This window comes from Panthera onca, chromosome D4, assembly GCF_046562875.1.
Source record: "Panthera onca isolate mPanOnc1 chromosome D4, mPanOnc1 haplotype 2, whole genome shotgun sequence".
NCBI classification, from domain to species: Eukaryota; Metazoa; Chordata; class Mammalia; order Carnivora; family Felidae; genus Panthera; species Panthera onca.
This window is the reverse complement of record NC_138351.1, coordinates 42,238,734-42,255,098: the sequence shown is the minus strand read 5'-3', so window position 1 is coordinate 42,255,098 and position 16,365 is coordinate 42,238,734. Positions and strand designations below refer to the sequence as shown.

General features: G+C 38.5%; 1 protein-coding gene across 13 annotated transcripts in view; it reads left to right on the top strand.

Moving 5' to 3' along the window:
• BNC2 (basonuclin zinc finger protein 2) overlaps positions 1-16,365 on the top strand; it is a 433,693-nt gene that overhangs the window by 301,259 nt on the left and 116,069 nt on the right. For all 13 annotated transcript variants that reach the window (XM_060609708.3, XM_060609702.3, XM_078436773.2 and 10 more), the window contains one exon: positions 1,369-1,604. In XM_060609708.3, coding sequence (XP_060465691.1) covers positions 1,369-1,604 — 236 coding nt within the window. The remainder of the gene's footprint in view (positions 1-1,368; positions 1,605-16,365) is intronic.

Sequence of the window (16,365 nt, the reverse complement as noted above, 5' to 3'; positions counted from 1 at the left end):
GCATATTAAAACAGGAGTAGCTCAGTGTGCACATATACAGTTACCTATACTGTGAGGAGGTCAGGTGGTGGGAAGAGTGGTAGAGAAAGGCCAGGCATTGGTTTAGAACTTGGAGAAACCTTGGGCACTCTCAGGTGTAGTTATGATTTGAGCCTGGTTGTTGTCTGGTATCCATTTCCCTGACTTACGAGTTTAGATGACCATCTTTCAGGCTCACATGTTTATCTTTTCTAATCTCTGGAAGGTCATATGTGTATAATTCTGACAGTTGATCTAAGGCTTTTGTGTTCTCTTAACCAGTTCAAAGCACTTCTCCTTCATTATCTCAATCTTTGCAGTGTCTCTTTGAGCCTTGTAGATGAGACAATGTTATCTTAATTGTTCACATTAGAGAAACTGAGGAAAATGTAATTACATTATCTGCAGTAGCGTTCCCAGGAACTCAGATAAGGATGGGGACTGGAAGGTATGACCTTATCTTGGCTTTTAGATCTAGATGTAACTTCCTACATATGAAGAGAAAAAGGCCTCAAGTGTTTACTGCGAGAATGGTCATCCTGTTTTCTGTACTGACATAATGCTCCTGAAATACACAGAAATTCTTCAACTTCGATTTTTCTCATTTCCCACCCCTCCCCTTTTTCATCTGATTCTAAACCCTTATCATAACTGTTAATAAAAAGGGACTAAGTTACAATTTGTATTTTTTTGTGAACATGCCAGGGAACATTAAACTGTCTAACAGGTGAATAGCAAGAGGGAGAGTTGAAAGAACTACTTCTTGGGATAATCCTTGCACGCTAATTTCGTTTGAGTTAAATTACTAGCCCTCTACACAGATGTCACACTTTCCTTATTCCCTCAAATTAGGCCTTTTACCCCTGTAGTCTAAAGAACGTGTTTCTCTTCCTCTTTAAACCATTCAGGTATTCCTGATCTTATTCAGAAAACTGGTATCCGTTGAGCCTGCTCTTATGGCAGGAGTTGGGAATTGTTTGTTGGTCTGTCTTTGGTGAGGGGTGGAGGACACCATGGTAACTTGGGCTGAGCCATAGTTCAATTAGCAAATTAATTAGGTTTTTAGAGCCAGCCACAGTCATTTAGAAACATTCTCCGGTGCTCTCTTTCTAAAAGTCAAATGTGTTTTGCATTTGCTGTCGTCTGCAATTTATAAACCATCAAAAAAAGAAAAAAAAGCAAAATAGGAAGGGGGTGGGGAGAGAACTATTTACATTGCAAAATTTTGCTTCAACATCTGCGGTTATGATCCATCTGTAGAAATGGAGCCCTGATAACTTCCAGTGACTTGTTTCTACTTTCTTTGTCTCTGTCCTTTCCCTTTCCGGAACTTTGGTGGGACCACCACAGCCTTGGATAAGCTCAGCACGCAGCACCTATACCACCCCACCCAGGTGGAGATTGTGCAGTCCAACGTGGTGTTCGACATCAGCAGCCTGATGCTCTACGGGACACAAGCGGTGCCTGTGCGGCTAAAGATCCTTCTAGACCGTCTCTTCAGTGTCCTGAAGCAGGAGGAGGTGTTGCACATCTTGCACGGCCTGGGCTGGACTCTGCGGGACTACGTCCGGGGGTACATCCTTCAGGTAGGGGGAGGACAATGAAGCTCGTGTCTGGGCAGCTCTAGGAGGGCTTGAGGGAGAACCCTTGCAAACCTGGTCTCTTTCCTGCCCCTTGCAGGCCTGGGCATGCGCACCCTCTTCTGATGAAACTGGTCCTTTTGGCAGGCTTGTCAGGGAACCGGGGGGAAGGCAGTGTGTCCCAGCACGCTGGCATGGGGCCTCAGTGGCAGATATTAAAAAGGAAAAAGTGGCCTGTTGCCTAGTGTTGCTTTGTTTGCATCTTTTTAAATGCAGTGCTCTCTCCCTACAACATGAGCTTCCTGCTTCTCCAACAAGTCTGACTGTAGCCCTACTAAAAGGAAGGGCTCTTTGAGGTGGGTGATGGGTATACGAAAATCTGAGATTACATTTCATCTGGGTTTATAGAGCTTTAGCTGGCACTGAATTGGTGCATTTGGTGATTTTTGGGGGGTTGTCTGTGTACCCTATTTATTGCTTCTTCATCAGAGTCAAAAGAACTGTAACCTCTGTAAACTCCCTGCTTTTATAACTAGAAAACCCTCACATTCCAAAACACACAGACATTGTTATAGATGTGGCTTTCACAACACCTCTTCTTCTAGCTTGAGCTCCTTCTTTGTGTCAGTGGCACTTCCAATCTGGTAAGGGTCTTTTTAGACTTTTCCTAGAGGCCTGCAGCCTCCACTTCCCACCCCCGCCCCCAACCTCCCTGCATTTTTTCGTCATTTTTTGCAGTATGAGTCGTTTTGCATTGTGTACTTTGCCTCTGAAATGTTTTTATGGCCATCTGTCTTCCTACGACCCTTGAAGGGTAAATGTTGAAAACAGCATGTTGGGAGACCCCAGGATCCAAAAAGACTACACTGGACGATGAAGAAGTACTCCCTCCTGCCAAAGGAGATCACAGTTGGAGAAGGTAGAATCTGAAGTGATTTTTGAAATTTCTTATGGGGATAATATCAGGAGAATTGACCCCTTCAAAAAAAAAATTGTTTTTGGCTCTGCCAGGCTCGTTTATTCCCTGAATTGCCCTGTGCTGTGTGCAAGCCCTTGGCTGCCAGCTTGGTATGTGATGAGTGGGGAGCCTCACATCTCCCTCTTGCTTTAACCTGGCATAAAAACACACACATTCCTGTCGTTCTCCTATGTGGTACCTCCAGGTGTTAGCAAGGGCAGGAGAGCAGAGAGGTATGGCAGGAAGTAGAGAGAGACAGAAGGTGGAATACCTGTCGGCTCCCGTGACTGCTTTGGTTAGCACTGAATCATTACTTAGTTTAGTGAGATGTCAACTTGGAAGGCACAGAGAATTTGGCCCTCAGAAGACAAGATGATGATGATAATAGGAATAATTATATATTACGTTTTCAGTTTATAAAAGACCTTCACAAGCATTATCTCATTTGCCTCAGGATGGGGCCATTTCAGTGGGGTGAGTGGAAAGTTAAGTGCTGGGTGGTCAGGGGACATGAGGGGGCATGAGGTCCAGGAGGAAGGGGCCAGGAAAAATAAAGCACGGAACCAGTTTCACAATCCCTGCTTATCCTGGCCTGGAGATACATATGGTACCACATCTTTCTACAGTCATTTCTACAACAGGATTATTAATATCCATTTGGGATAGCTCTTACTCTACAGAAAGGAACAAAACTCTTGCACATTTTTGAACAGAAGTGTTAGCTTGGCTAAGCACTCTTTATTCAAAACCTAAAGCAGTATGCCCCAATCTCGTACCATCTTTCCTGTAATACCATCAATGCTGTATTTCAGTTCTATGTGTATATTTTTACCTAAGACATTTGGAGCACAGTATCTTCCTGTCCAGACAGATATGTGAATGACTGATTATTTGCCCTCTTAACCCAGTTCACTATAGCATTTTGATGACAATAAATATAGGACCTGCTGGATGTTCTGTGATATGGTCCTAATGTTTTGCCTTGACCAGTACCTATTCTTTGTTTTCCTGGAAATTAGTATTTAGGTGTTAATTTTTCTCCATTTTAGCATATCTCTAAGGCACACATTGAAAATGTGCTTTGAAATATACTTCATGTTTCTTTTTGTATGGGGGCCCAGGTTTTAACAATACAAAATTACAAGAGAAATTAAGTATGAGAGGAAAATTCAGCAAAACTGTGTACTGAAATTTATAAAGTCTCTTATTTGGGAGTGAAATGTTACACTTAAAGAATTCTGTCAAAAATAAAAAAGAATTCTGTCATTTATTATGATACTTAAGTTATAATTAATTTTTATTAATTTAATACAGAGTTTGACAAAATCTTAATAGACATTTTGAGAAAATCATAGATGATTTTTACACTAGAAGAACACTAGGTTTAGTTTCTATCTTGCTTTATTGATAGGATTGATATAATATAGATTTTATTTAAAGGATGCTTTTTGTTACTCAGTTTTTATCATCTGCTTCTTATGAAAACAGTTCTTGGTTTAGGGAAAAATCAAGAGGTTGAAGGATCTAAAACTATGTAGTGAGAAATGCTCATTTTGCTTGAAAAAACACTAAAAAAAACCCAAGAGTTAGGCTTATAGAAATAAACTGTTTTCCTCTACAGCAATGTGATTTGGTTATTGGCCAATATTTTAAAAATTATAGGTAGTAATGATCAGGTGTACACAAATGACTTTGAATATAATTATATGTGACATTTTTATGCAAGTAGACTGTAAAATGTGTGTCCAAAGTTTGTGGAATCTTATAATGCACTGTTAGTGTACAAGTCATTTTATCTGGCTAAAACTCAATTGTCTTGTAGCCCTCAAGGCATCAATTTTAGCATTATTGCTCTCAACAACAGTATATTGAATATTATGTCAGTTAAAGGAGAATAATTATCAAGGCAAGTTAGGGTGGCTGTTAGTCTTACCACATATTGACTTGGTTAGCAGTTGGGTATAGATTGTGTTACTGGGGAAATGAAGATGTACAGTAAGTTGAACTGGTGAAGCCAGGATATTAATTTAACTCTCCCTGGGCCTAAGCCTACATCCCTTATGTATATACAGCTACTGCTGGTTTCAGGGATAGTTTTGAATGTGGAAGAATAGCATGATTTTGAATTTTTGGATGTGGGGGAAAAGAGGAATAGACTGTTCAAAACTATCATTTACAAGTGTATATGAAGAGATTATTAAAAGAAAAAGGGAGATGATAGTGATGCCACAGATTCACTTCGAAGACTAGCAATATCTTTCAAGAATCCTGTGCTGTTTTGATAAAAACTACATTTAACTTATATAATTATCCATGTAATTCATAAGCAAGACAGCAAGGTGTAATATGTATAGCATAACTTGGGCCACAATGACTTAAGAATCCAGGTAAGCCTTAAAGGTAGAAAACCTCAGACTCTCCTGTGTAGCAATTAGAGTGTTCATTCATAAAGTACAGAAAAAGTGAGGTAGATTTTAGGCATTTTTCCACAAAATAGCAGAAAAAGGAAATAGGCAATTAGATGCTAAAATCTAAATATGAAGGACCATAAGATGTTTTTTCTGCTGCCAAAGAATAATTCTTTTTTCAAGTCTATATCTCATGGCACATATATTGACAGTAAATAAAAGCAGTGTCCTGCTCTTTCCCCATTTTCCCTGTCTTTGACCTAGGATACAAAGAATATATGTGATCATCATCGTTGAATTTAATCATTTAAAAATCAGGTGTTCACCCAGTCATTTTTCCGTTTGAACTTGTAACTGACTTGCAGCCCATCTGTGGAAATCTCTTGCTTTGCAAATGAGTCCTGCCAGAATGCAGAGAACCATATCAGACACTTCGAATAATTAGCTAAGGTGTCAGCAGCCTTGTGAGAGGGCGAGTAGTGATGCACATTTCAAATCACCTGTGTCTTGAAACAATCAGAACTAATAGAACCATCAATACTTTAGGAGAATATTTCCCAGAGTATTGTGGGGGCACTAGTCTTCCAGAGGTCTAACTTTAGATTTGGCAGCAACTATACTCAGGATCTTTCTGATAGAGCCTCAGGGTACACCTTAGCATAATAGAGGCTGTGAGAAGTTCTGGAATAAGTGGCTTGTGAGAGTAGGTAAGTAGATTTCCACCAACCTTCTTCACTTCCGAGCCTTTTCCAATCAAGCTTGTTAGAACTCTTCCTCAACTTGAGGCATTCACGTATAAGGATTCTTCTGCCTGGACTCCCCTACTCCTCTCTCTACATGGGCAATTACTTGTTCTTTAGGTGTCAGCCAAAGTCCTACTTTTTCACAGAGGCCTTTTCCATCCAGGTTAAGCAGTGTAAGTCTTTTCTCGTGTGGCTCTACCTCAGGACTGTTTCCCTCAAGCTCCAGTCCAATTTAAAATCAATCAATTAAGTCAACTGTTAAAATGGTTTTTTTCTTGACTTCCTCACTAGGGAATGCCACAGAGGCAGGGCACTCAATAAATATTTGTTAAATGAATGGGTAAAAAAAATCTGCTTAACTTGGTATAGCTTGATGTTTCACCATGGAACTCATGGAATATGCAGTAACTTCAGTTGGTCCAAGGGTCCTTAGCCTTTCCTCAGGTTTCCTAGGTACCAAATGCTGTAACAACAGATGCGCTCCTGAGGGTGGATGGGAAGAGGAACAAAGGCTCCCACACCCTCTAGCTAGTGGTCGGTGTAGAATTAAGTGTTTTGTGGTATCCATGTGTTAGAAAACATCAATACTCAGCAAACACTTGTATTTAAACAGCCCTTTGCAGAGCAAGTTCACATACGTTAGCTCTTTGAATCCTCTTCTACCATTCTCTTGTAGATATTGCCAGTGAATTAACATTTGGAGTAGATGAAATTCATAGGGATTGTCTGACTTTTCCATGATCACAGAAGCTGTTAACTGGCACGGTTAATGCACTCCAAGCTTCCAAGGATAAGAACCACTTATCTCTTATTTATCACTGTAACCCAGCTCCAAGCACCCAGGCTGGCACATAATCTTCCAAAATATCAGAGGGAGAAAATTTTGAAATCTGATTTGAACTCAGGTCTCTGATTCTATGTGGAGTTACTTGTTTTTGTTGTTGTTGTTTTAAGACTATCAAGCTGTCTTTCCAGAATGTAATATGTGAGAGCCTTGTAGCATCAGAGTAGCATGGATTAGGGAACTGAGAAGGCCTGAGAATCTTGAACTAAGAGGTAGTTAAGATGACTCTTGCATTCAGTGACAGATATTATCCACCTGACCTTAGTGAAATTGGTTCCTCTTTTGTGTTCCTTTTCTTGGGCATTTCTTAATATTCCACCTGGTTTTAGGTTACTTTCCCCAGTTTTTTTTTTTTTTTCCCATGACCCCAGCTTTTCTCTAAATCTGACATTTATCATTAATGCTTTATTGTAAATTCTGCTCTTTGGCTTACCTTTCCAGGAGTACATGCCTTTTGAAAGTATTAAAAAACCTAATCAATAAGATTTCAACTATATCATGTGCATGGGGTAGAGCAGAGAAGAAATAGCTCTTTTCTGGGTCCATAAAAGGATATCAAGTTGAATGGCAAAAGGGGACACTGGACATTGAGTAAGAAGATTGGGCTAAAGTCCAATATATGTATGTGAGTGTGGAAACTTTGCCATTCTCAGCCGTAGTTTCTTCATCTTTAAAACTGAGATAACCCCTTACACCCTCTTGCTCTTGAATGGCAAAAGGTGAAATGATGTAGATGAAAACATGTTGTAAAGGCCTACTCAAGTTGGTATTTTTCACTTCTATGTATGTATAAACCTAATTCTGATCAATAACAGGGAAATATCAGGTGTCAAACCTGTTTCCCTGCAGATACCGAATGCTTAGAAAAAGATAAATACATTTAAGGCTTTCGTTAATAGGATAAATGCTAGTTGGTTTAGTAAATAAACCCTGAAATACTAGTGGCCTTAACAACAGGAGTTTGTTTCTCTCTCTCAGCAAGACCAGTCAGCATTCCTGGTTGGTGAATGTTTTCCTCCCAGAGGTGATTTGATTTCCCCAAACTTAGGGCCTCTGCCATTTTATGCCTCTGCTATTCTCTGGGGCCTCAGACTCCTCATCCAGGTGGAGGTTCTGTGTGGGAGGTTTTCATGGACCAGGTTTGAAAGCAGAGTGGGCCACTTTTTCCACATGTCACTCATTGGAGCTTACATCTAACTGGGGCCAAGTGCCTGAGGGAGTTAGGACACATAGTCTCAGACTGAGTAGCCACTTCCTAGCTGTATGTTTGCACCACGGAGGATGAGCACAAATCAGTGCCCCACTCAGGTGTGGCAGAATAGCCATAATTCTACCTTCTTTTTATACATTGGACAAGGAAAGCTTAGGACAGCAGACTAGTGTATTAAAGCGGGTTCATGGGTTTGAATTCTAGCTCCATTTCTTACTCAATGTGTGAAAACAGGCCTGTATCTTTATCTGCCTAAGCCTTGGTTCTCTCACCTGGAAAGCAGGGATACTGTTAGTACCTCGTGGGTTTATTGTGATGATAAAATAAGATGAGGCATATAAAGCATTTAGTAGTGCCACTTGCTAAGTATCCAGTAAATGTTAACGATTAGCATAATGATAAAAAAGACGATGATATAGACTCTTGCCAACGTGGCCATTTTAGACCTTTATGTATAAAGCAGCCTTAAATCCTGGATTTTTTTTTAATTTCATTGTATCTCTTAGAACAGAATGCCTTCCCAGATAGGCAAAAGAGTAGCTACTATTCAGTTGTAAATAAGACATACACACATACGTACCTACACACACAAACCTGCATATATGTACATATATAATACATACTTGATTACAAATAAGAGCAGGGAGTATAGTGACAAAGACTTTGGAGTGGGGCAGACTTGGGTGTGAATCTTGGATTCAACTTTTGATGGCTTTGTTACCTAAGGTAGGTCATTTAATGTATTCGAACTTAAGTTTCTTCATTTATAAAGGTTAAATGAAATGATATTTAAAAAGTGCTTAGTGCAGTAACTAGCCCACAACACTCTAATTAATATTAACTGGTACTACATTTTGAATGTGTGAATATGTATTTGTGCGTTTTCTTCTTTTAAGTTTTTAAGTAATGACTTATTCCATTAATGACTATCATTTTATTATCCTTGCATTTCTCTTATTTTATCAGCTCTTCCAGTATGCTTCTAAGCACCAGGCACAGAATGAATGACTACTTAATGAATTTATTAAAATGATTAGAGTATCTGGGCTTTCACCCCACTACATAAAGCAAAACTTACTCAAAATAGACACCCTTTCTTATGGATATTACCTGACCTCACAGACTTTTAAGAAATTTCTGGAGCAGAAAGAAGAATGGATCTAGGTTTAAATTCGTTTAGGTAGTAAACGAATAGCAATAGACTCGATAGCAAGAGTCAAATAGCAAATTTTACTGATTAATTACATTTGCTGAGTACACAAGAGATCTCTCAGGAAGCTTTCACTCTAAAGGACAAAGCAGCCATAAACAAATCATGCAGGTTGCATAATCAGAATTGTAAGAATATACAGATTACCCATAGTAGTGACCCAGAGGAAGGATTATTTGACTCCCAACTGAAGACTGGTTTATCACCACCATAATGTAAGGTGTCCTTGCATTATGTCAATAATATGTGAATCTTTTTCAGAAGAGAAAGATTACAGGTGTGAATGATCAAGATCCCCCTGTCTTTGGCAGGGATATACAAAAGGTAGATGGTTCAGGGCAATGTTCTATATTTATAGTGTCTGTTTTCTAGAGTGCTTGGACTACTCTACAGATGTTATCCCAGCAGTTCTCTTAGCCTCCCTATTAGAGAGATAGTTTCAGAGACAGTTATCCCTGGTTTTAAAGTTATCGTGGCTGAAGGCCTCATGCAGGGTCAGAGCTGGAAGTGGAATACAGGGATTTTGAATCCTTTGCCAAAGCTCTAACTTTTTGAACAGCAATGAAAATAAACACCTTATATCCAAGGACGTAGCTTGATGTTTTGTGCTCAGAGTTAAAATAAAAATATTCCTCCCTTTACCCTTGCAAAGTAGAAAGATACCTCACCAAACTCTAGGATGGAATGCAGTGACGGGTAGAATAGAATTTGTGTCTGTGGGACATGGAGAGAGGGTTTTTGTGTTCCCCAGAAGGAATAAAAAATGAGCCCACAGCTCTCTGGCCATTCACCATTTGATAAGAACCAGTTCAGATTTACTTGAAATGGATATTCTCTCTGATGGCACTGATTAAACCATATGGTCTCCAGAGCAACACTTTGAGATGCTCCTTGTTGAATTTGAAGTGGAAGGCTCCTGAGCTTTGGGTTTAGACCTCAATTCTACCATCAATTAACTCTCTAGCTTTGCAAAAAATACATAATTTCCATAAGCCTCATTTTTCTGATACCTTCTTACTGGAGTTTGGAGAATAAAGGGAAGTAATTTGTTAAATTCATAGTAGAGGGGCGCGTGGTTGGCTCAATTGGTTAAGCATCCGACTCTTTTTTTTTTTTTTTTAATTTTTTTTTTTAAACGTTTATTTATTTTTGAGACAGAGAGAGACAGAGCATGAATGGGGGAGGGTCACAGAGAGAGGGAGACACAGAATCTGAAACGGGCTCCAGACTCTGAGCTGTCAGCACAGAGCCCGATGCGGGGCTTGAACCCACAGACCGTGAGATCATGACCTGAGCCGAAGTCGGACGCTTAACCGACTGAGCCACCCAGGCGCCCCAAGCATCCGACTCTTGATTTCAGCTGAGGTTCGTGAGTTCGAGCCCTGTATCAGACTCTTTGCTGACAGTGTGGAGCCTACTTGAGATTCTCTCTCTGCCCGTCTTCTGCTCTCTCTCTCTCTCACCCTCTCTCTCAAAATAAATAAATAAAACTTAAAAAAATTGTTTTTAAAAAATAAATTCATAGTAGAGCTTAGTAAATATTAATCCTTTAAGTAAATCCATTTTCCAGATCACCAGAAGCTTTTTGATTCTTCGACTTGTCTATATAGTTTATTTGAGCTACGATGTCTTTTTCTAATATTTCCCCCAATTTGACAAAAGGGACAGGTAGAGGATGAGAGGGGCTTGCACAAGAACTGAAATCTATTATGACTGTAGCAAAGAGTCATACGAAGGCTCTCAAGACCCAGCCCCAGTCTGCCATCTGTTTCTTTTGAGTGACCTACATTTCACATTCTCGTATGTGAAATCATAAAGGACTGTGAAAAAGTAGAAAGTGAGATGAGCATCTGCGTGGGTTTCTGGAAGCTTTCGCTAAAGCCATACAGATGGGACAAACATAAATAAAGATACACTTATTTGATTCATGTATGATAGTCTTATAAGTAAGGCCAGCAGCAATTGGAAAATAGAATGTGGGCCAATACATTTGCTAGTAGAATTAAAGTGACCACTGCCAAATTGAATTACTCTAGGAAGACCTGTTGAAAGAAGAGATTCTTAAGGAAGAAGAGAGATATTGTTACATAGCAGAAAGGATGGAACAAGATTTTTCCGTACAGGAAGAATGCTGTGTTGGGAAGAGGTGTGAACAAGTTTATGGGGGAGAGTTGCATTTCAGTTAGATGAGCAGCACTGAGCTGTAGTTTAGGTGAGTGTGTTAGATCAGGCCTGAGCCTGTTGCTCAGAAGCTCTTCTGGATTCAGCTGATAATTTGCCTCACATCCCTTTCTTTTTCTTTTTTTTTAATTAGTTTATTTTTAAAATATTTTTTAAGCTTTTGTTTTTAAGTAATCTCTACATCCAACTTGAGACTCAAACTCACAACCCTGAGATCAAGAGTCACATGCTCTACTGACTGAGCCAGCTGGGCACCCTGCATCACATCCGTTTCTAAGGGGGAATGACTGGTGACTCTTTTGGTTCACAGACATGGCATTCGTTGCTAATAACCCTCAAAAAGGCCAATCACTGGCTAGTGGCTTTATGAACAGTTGTTTTAGAAACCCACCACTGAGGTCCTGTTGCTACCTAGAAAGTGTTTTCATTGATTGGTGGCACTGAGTAAGCTGTTGTGTTCTCTCTCTCTTTCAGTCAGTCACTGTAGACTTGGGGATTGGAGAGTAGAACAGTTTTGCATTTCAACAAAGGAATGTCTTACATGGCTATAGTAGACCATAATTCATAAGGTCCCCAAATAAGAGAATGGGGTATCAGTTGGTATGCATTTTCTGTCCAGAGGTCATCTTCAGTTTATTGTGTATTTCTTGCCTATAGGCCCCAGGAAAGCATTTCTCAGAGACTTTGAGAACTGAAGGTCCTGTCTGTAAGGAAATACTTTAACCTGGTTTTCTTGTTCTCATGTAATTTTCTCTCTTTAACAAAGCCATAATAATAGTGTCAGAGGCAGCTTTCTAGTTAGTATGAGTAATGTGGTTGCTGGATTTTCTATTTTTATTTTAATATGCGTTTCCTGCTGTGGATTTTCTTTTTCTTTTTTGGTTTTAAAAATAGCAGTTGAAAAAGTGTGGTAATTTGAAGACTCTGGTGCACACTGCATCCTCTCTGGGATGCAATTCTAATGCCTGTGCACAACAGGCATTTCTTTCAGATTCCTCCATGAAATAAATAGAATGTTTGGAACACAGACGACTGAAAATACTGGCTTACGGTCATGTTAGTCCAGGCTTCAAAAAAATTGACATTTAAACAATAGAGTATCTCTCTATAGGTTTTTGTCTCATATTAAGCCTATTTATTTTATGGTGTGTTGATAAAACACAAAGTGAGGTAGTCAGGGACATACCTTCAGTCCCTTCATTCATTTGCCTCTTTTTAAAAGTATGCACACATCTTGAGAAATTTTGAATTGACAACAACAAAATACACTTAAATTCCCCTTGAAAGAGTAATTAAGAGCTACTTGTTTCTGCGTCCTGTCATCTCTGCCAGAATTGGAGTTCATGCTGAGTATATTCCATTGAGTCAGCCATCATTCCATCACCAGCCGGGATTGCTTTTCCACGTATTGACATGTGAGGGAATGTCTGCCTTGCAGTAGCCATGGGCTTGTGCCAGATTTTGAGATCCATAGGGGCAGTGCTGGGAGCTTTTCAATTCTGAATCAGAGATCCAATTCATAATAGCTGAGCCAGGGAAACCGGGTTAAATCTGTGGCCAAAACCACGGTAAAAAACTTTTTTTTTTCCTTTTCCCTTTTCGCAATGCTTTATTGCTTTAAAATATGAGTGCCTCTGTCCATTGATCCTCCAGTGACTTTAGGTTGGATTCAAATTGTGGTCTCTTAGGTGAAAAGGTCAGTGTTTTATTCATTCAGCCACACATCGATGGAGATTAACTGAGAGCAGTACAAGACATTTGGATCCTGCCAGACCTAGGGCACCTGAAAGAAGTTTATTTCTTTTCTCCCTAGCCTTCACTATGCCTGCTGCAGAAGAGGATGGCCCTGTCTTCTGGGAGTGGGGGAGGGTTTTGATTGGCTGTGTGTTAACTGCCTCAAATCCATGGCCATAGGGTGAGTAAGAACCCCTGAGAATCAAATATGTCATCTATGTAGCATCACCTGATTTAGTGCTTTTCCTCAAGTCTGAGATGTCTCAAGGGGCCTTTTTTCCTTTGCAGCACTGATCTTTCAATGAGGTGCTAGTGTCTGTCCTGAGCAATAACAAGGAAAAACCATGAAGTGTGAACAGCTCTTATTAGGGGGGTAAATGTCATTAACGCCTTTGTAGCCTTCCTTGCAATCTGAATGCTCTTGTCAAGAGAGTGACTTACTGAAGCCTCCTTTAAAATCATATAAATGGAATATAAGATGGTGAAGTTTTACATTTTAATTAAGCAAGGCCATTAGCTTCCTTTACTTATGCATTTTTGTAGTCAATTACGCTTGTATCCAATAGGGTCGACCCTCTGAAATAAGGCTACTGAAAAACTGTCTACAAAAATTATTTTAAGGATTTGAGAAACAGTTTACTCTAAATCAAAATTCAGATAATTTTTTGTGATTGTGGGGAACAGATGCTTCTCTCTGTTTTAATTTTATAGACTGATACACTCCTGTGCCTGACCAAAATGTGCATATTTTATAAATGGTATGGGAAAATGCTAGCATTTCAAGTTAATGAGTAGGTCAGTCTGAATTAATGAAAAGTCTGAAGCATATAATGTTTAAATAATTTTATTATTTTCATTACATAAATAGAAAATTTTCTCCATCTGTGAATTGTCTCCTGAAGCAAAATTTTTATATGCAAAAGATTTGCTTAAGTAAATCTCTTGTGCGAGTTTGAGATTTTCATTCTAGTCTCTTGTCATTCTGGGTTGTGTCTTTGAGTTAAAAAATAAAAATATGTGTGACAGTAGGGTCAGATGCAGAAAGAAAATTGTCTTTTTTACTAAGCATATTAATTTTTAATAAGGAAAAATGAATTGAGACATCTGGTTAAAACTTTGGGGAGGTAAATCTAGAAAACTTATAGGCAAGTTAGAGGTGGTGAATGGAAATTAACCATATGGTACCTGTTATTACTAATTTAAGATGTATAATTTAATGTGTTCTGTTTATTTAGTGTACAGTCTTTGTTTCAAATTTGGTCTTCCATCCATTTTTAAAAATTCCATTAGGTCACAGCTTTCCTTTACATTGTTTTTTTCCTATTCTCAGGAAAATATATTCAGGAAAATATATTCACTTAACAAAGTGCTGCTATATTCAAGTGATAAAGAGATAGACACTATCCGTTCTGTTACAGCTCTCCGTCTAGTTGAGATTGGGGCTCAAGTTAAGCTAACTGAAAACAGAGGTCATTAGTGTACATGTTGTAATGAATATATAAGCATGATCTATAATTAGTGCAATAATGAGTTATATTTAAATAGACTCTTTGGACGTATTTCCAACTTCCCTGAAAGGTTAATGCCTTAAAGAATTTTAAGCATTCCTATCTTGATTGTACTATTAATTCAAATTCTGCAATTAAATGACTGACTAAACAAAATTAATTTTAAATCCGGCTCCCACTTTTTGAATTAAAAACATTATTTTAGTTTGAATTAATGAGATTTTGCTGTCTTATTATGGAAAACACACCTATTTATTAAATCACAGATTGTAAGCAGCAACAAGGTGTTTCCTTCGAATTCCTTAACTCATAAATGTTTTGACAAGTTAATAAAAACTTACTTTAAAAATTCCCTTTTAGTGAGACTCCAAAGATCATTTTTAACTCCATCAGGATCAGTTTGCAAAAGCTACCCATGAAGTCACTCACTTGACAAGCAAATCTCCATGGAATTTCTACTGTCATTGCCATTTGGGGAGTAATTGGGCCAATTAAAATGTAGATGATTTATATTAAATATAGTGCCTATTAAATTGCGAACATCAAATTTGGAATGAGTCTGTATTCTCTTTGTTAGTTTCTTTCACTCAGTGCACAGAATTTTAGTTCACCTGATTGCTTATTTGACTCATAAGTAATGTATGTGTATAATTAAGGAAGGTGATAGTCTGGTACCAGTAGGTTCTTCTTAATGGAAAGTGGTCTTGGATTTGGTAGCACAATAAGAAAGGCCATCTGACAGCACTGTCTGCTTTGTTGTTTCTTTTCTCTATGTTCTGACTTACACCTGGATACAGGTTATTAATGTAAATTATGATTTCTAAGGTTCACATTTTAGGATAACTTTGCAAAAAGATGTCTGGAATATCAAGATTATCAGAAATGTACAGTAAGACTTCATGAATGTTTTTCAAGACACCAGATGGAAGGAAGCTTTACTGCATTATATTTCCCATATGGAAAAGTATCTGGGACCTGAAAGGGGCACACCCTTGGAGGGGGGAATGCTTCTTAAAAAGGAACTTTATAAAAGAATGCTCTAGTATAGAGTTTTCATGCATGATTTATTCACTTGAGCATATTGCTTTGAAGGCCCAAGTAGCATCTTGGATATATGTTGTGGTTTTCCAGACCTGAGAAGTTGTCTGATGGCTTAAATTTCACAAACTGGTTAGATTTGCCTATGCCACAGGTCAGATACGTCTTGCTGAGTCTGGTTGCCATCTATTTTAGTCAAGGTTTAGCTTTTGTTAAAATTGTTGAATTGGGTTTGTTCATGAAAAATGTATCTTTCCTTTACGTGTTATTTTATATTAACAGAAAGTCAAGATGGTAGAATTTGTTTATAATTTTTTATTGAGATATAATTGACATATAGTATTATATTCATTTCAGGTGTACAACATAGGGATTTGACATTGTGTGCCTTGCAAAATGATCACCATGATAAGTTTTGTTACCATCTATCAGCATACAAAGTTAAAATACTATTATTGACTATATTCTCCATGGTGTACATTGTGTCCCCATGGCTTATTTAGTTTGTAACTGGAAGTTTGTACTTCCTGATCCCCTTCACCCATTTTGCCTATCTCCTAATCCCTCCTAACCCCACTTCACTATGGCAACTACCAATCTGTACTCTGTATTTCCATGTCTGGGTTTTGTTTTGCTTTGTTTTTTTAGGTTCCACATAGAAGTAAAATCATGCAGTGTTTACCTCTTACTGTGTTAGCTGTTTCACTTGGCATAATCTCCTCAAGGTCCATCTATGTTGTCAAAAATGGCAAAGTTCCATTTTTTTTTTTTTTTGATTGACTAGTATCCCATTCTGTACATGTGTACACACACACACAGTATCTTTATCTATTATGGACACGTAGGTTGTTTCCATATCTTGGTGTATTGTAAATAATGCTGCAGTGAACATAGGGATACATTTATCTTTTGAAATTAGTGTTTTTGTTTTCT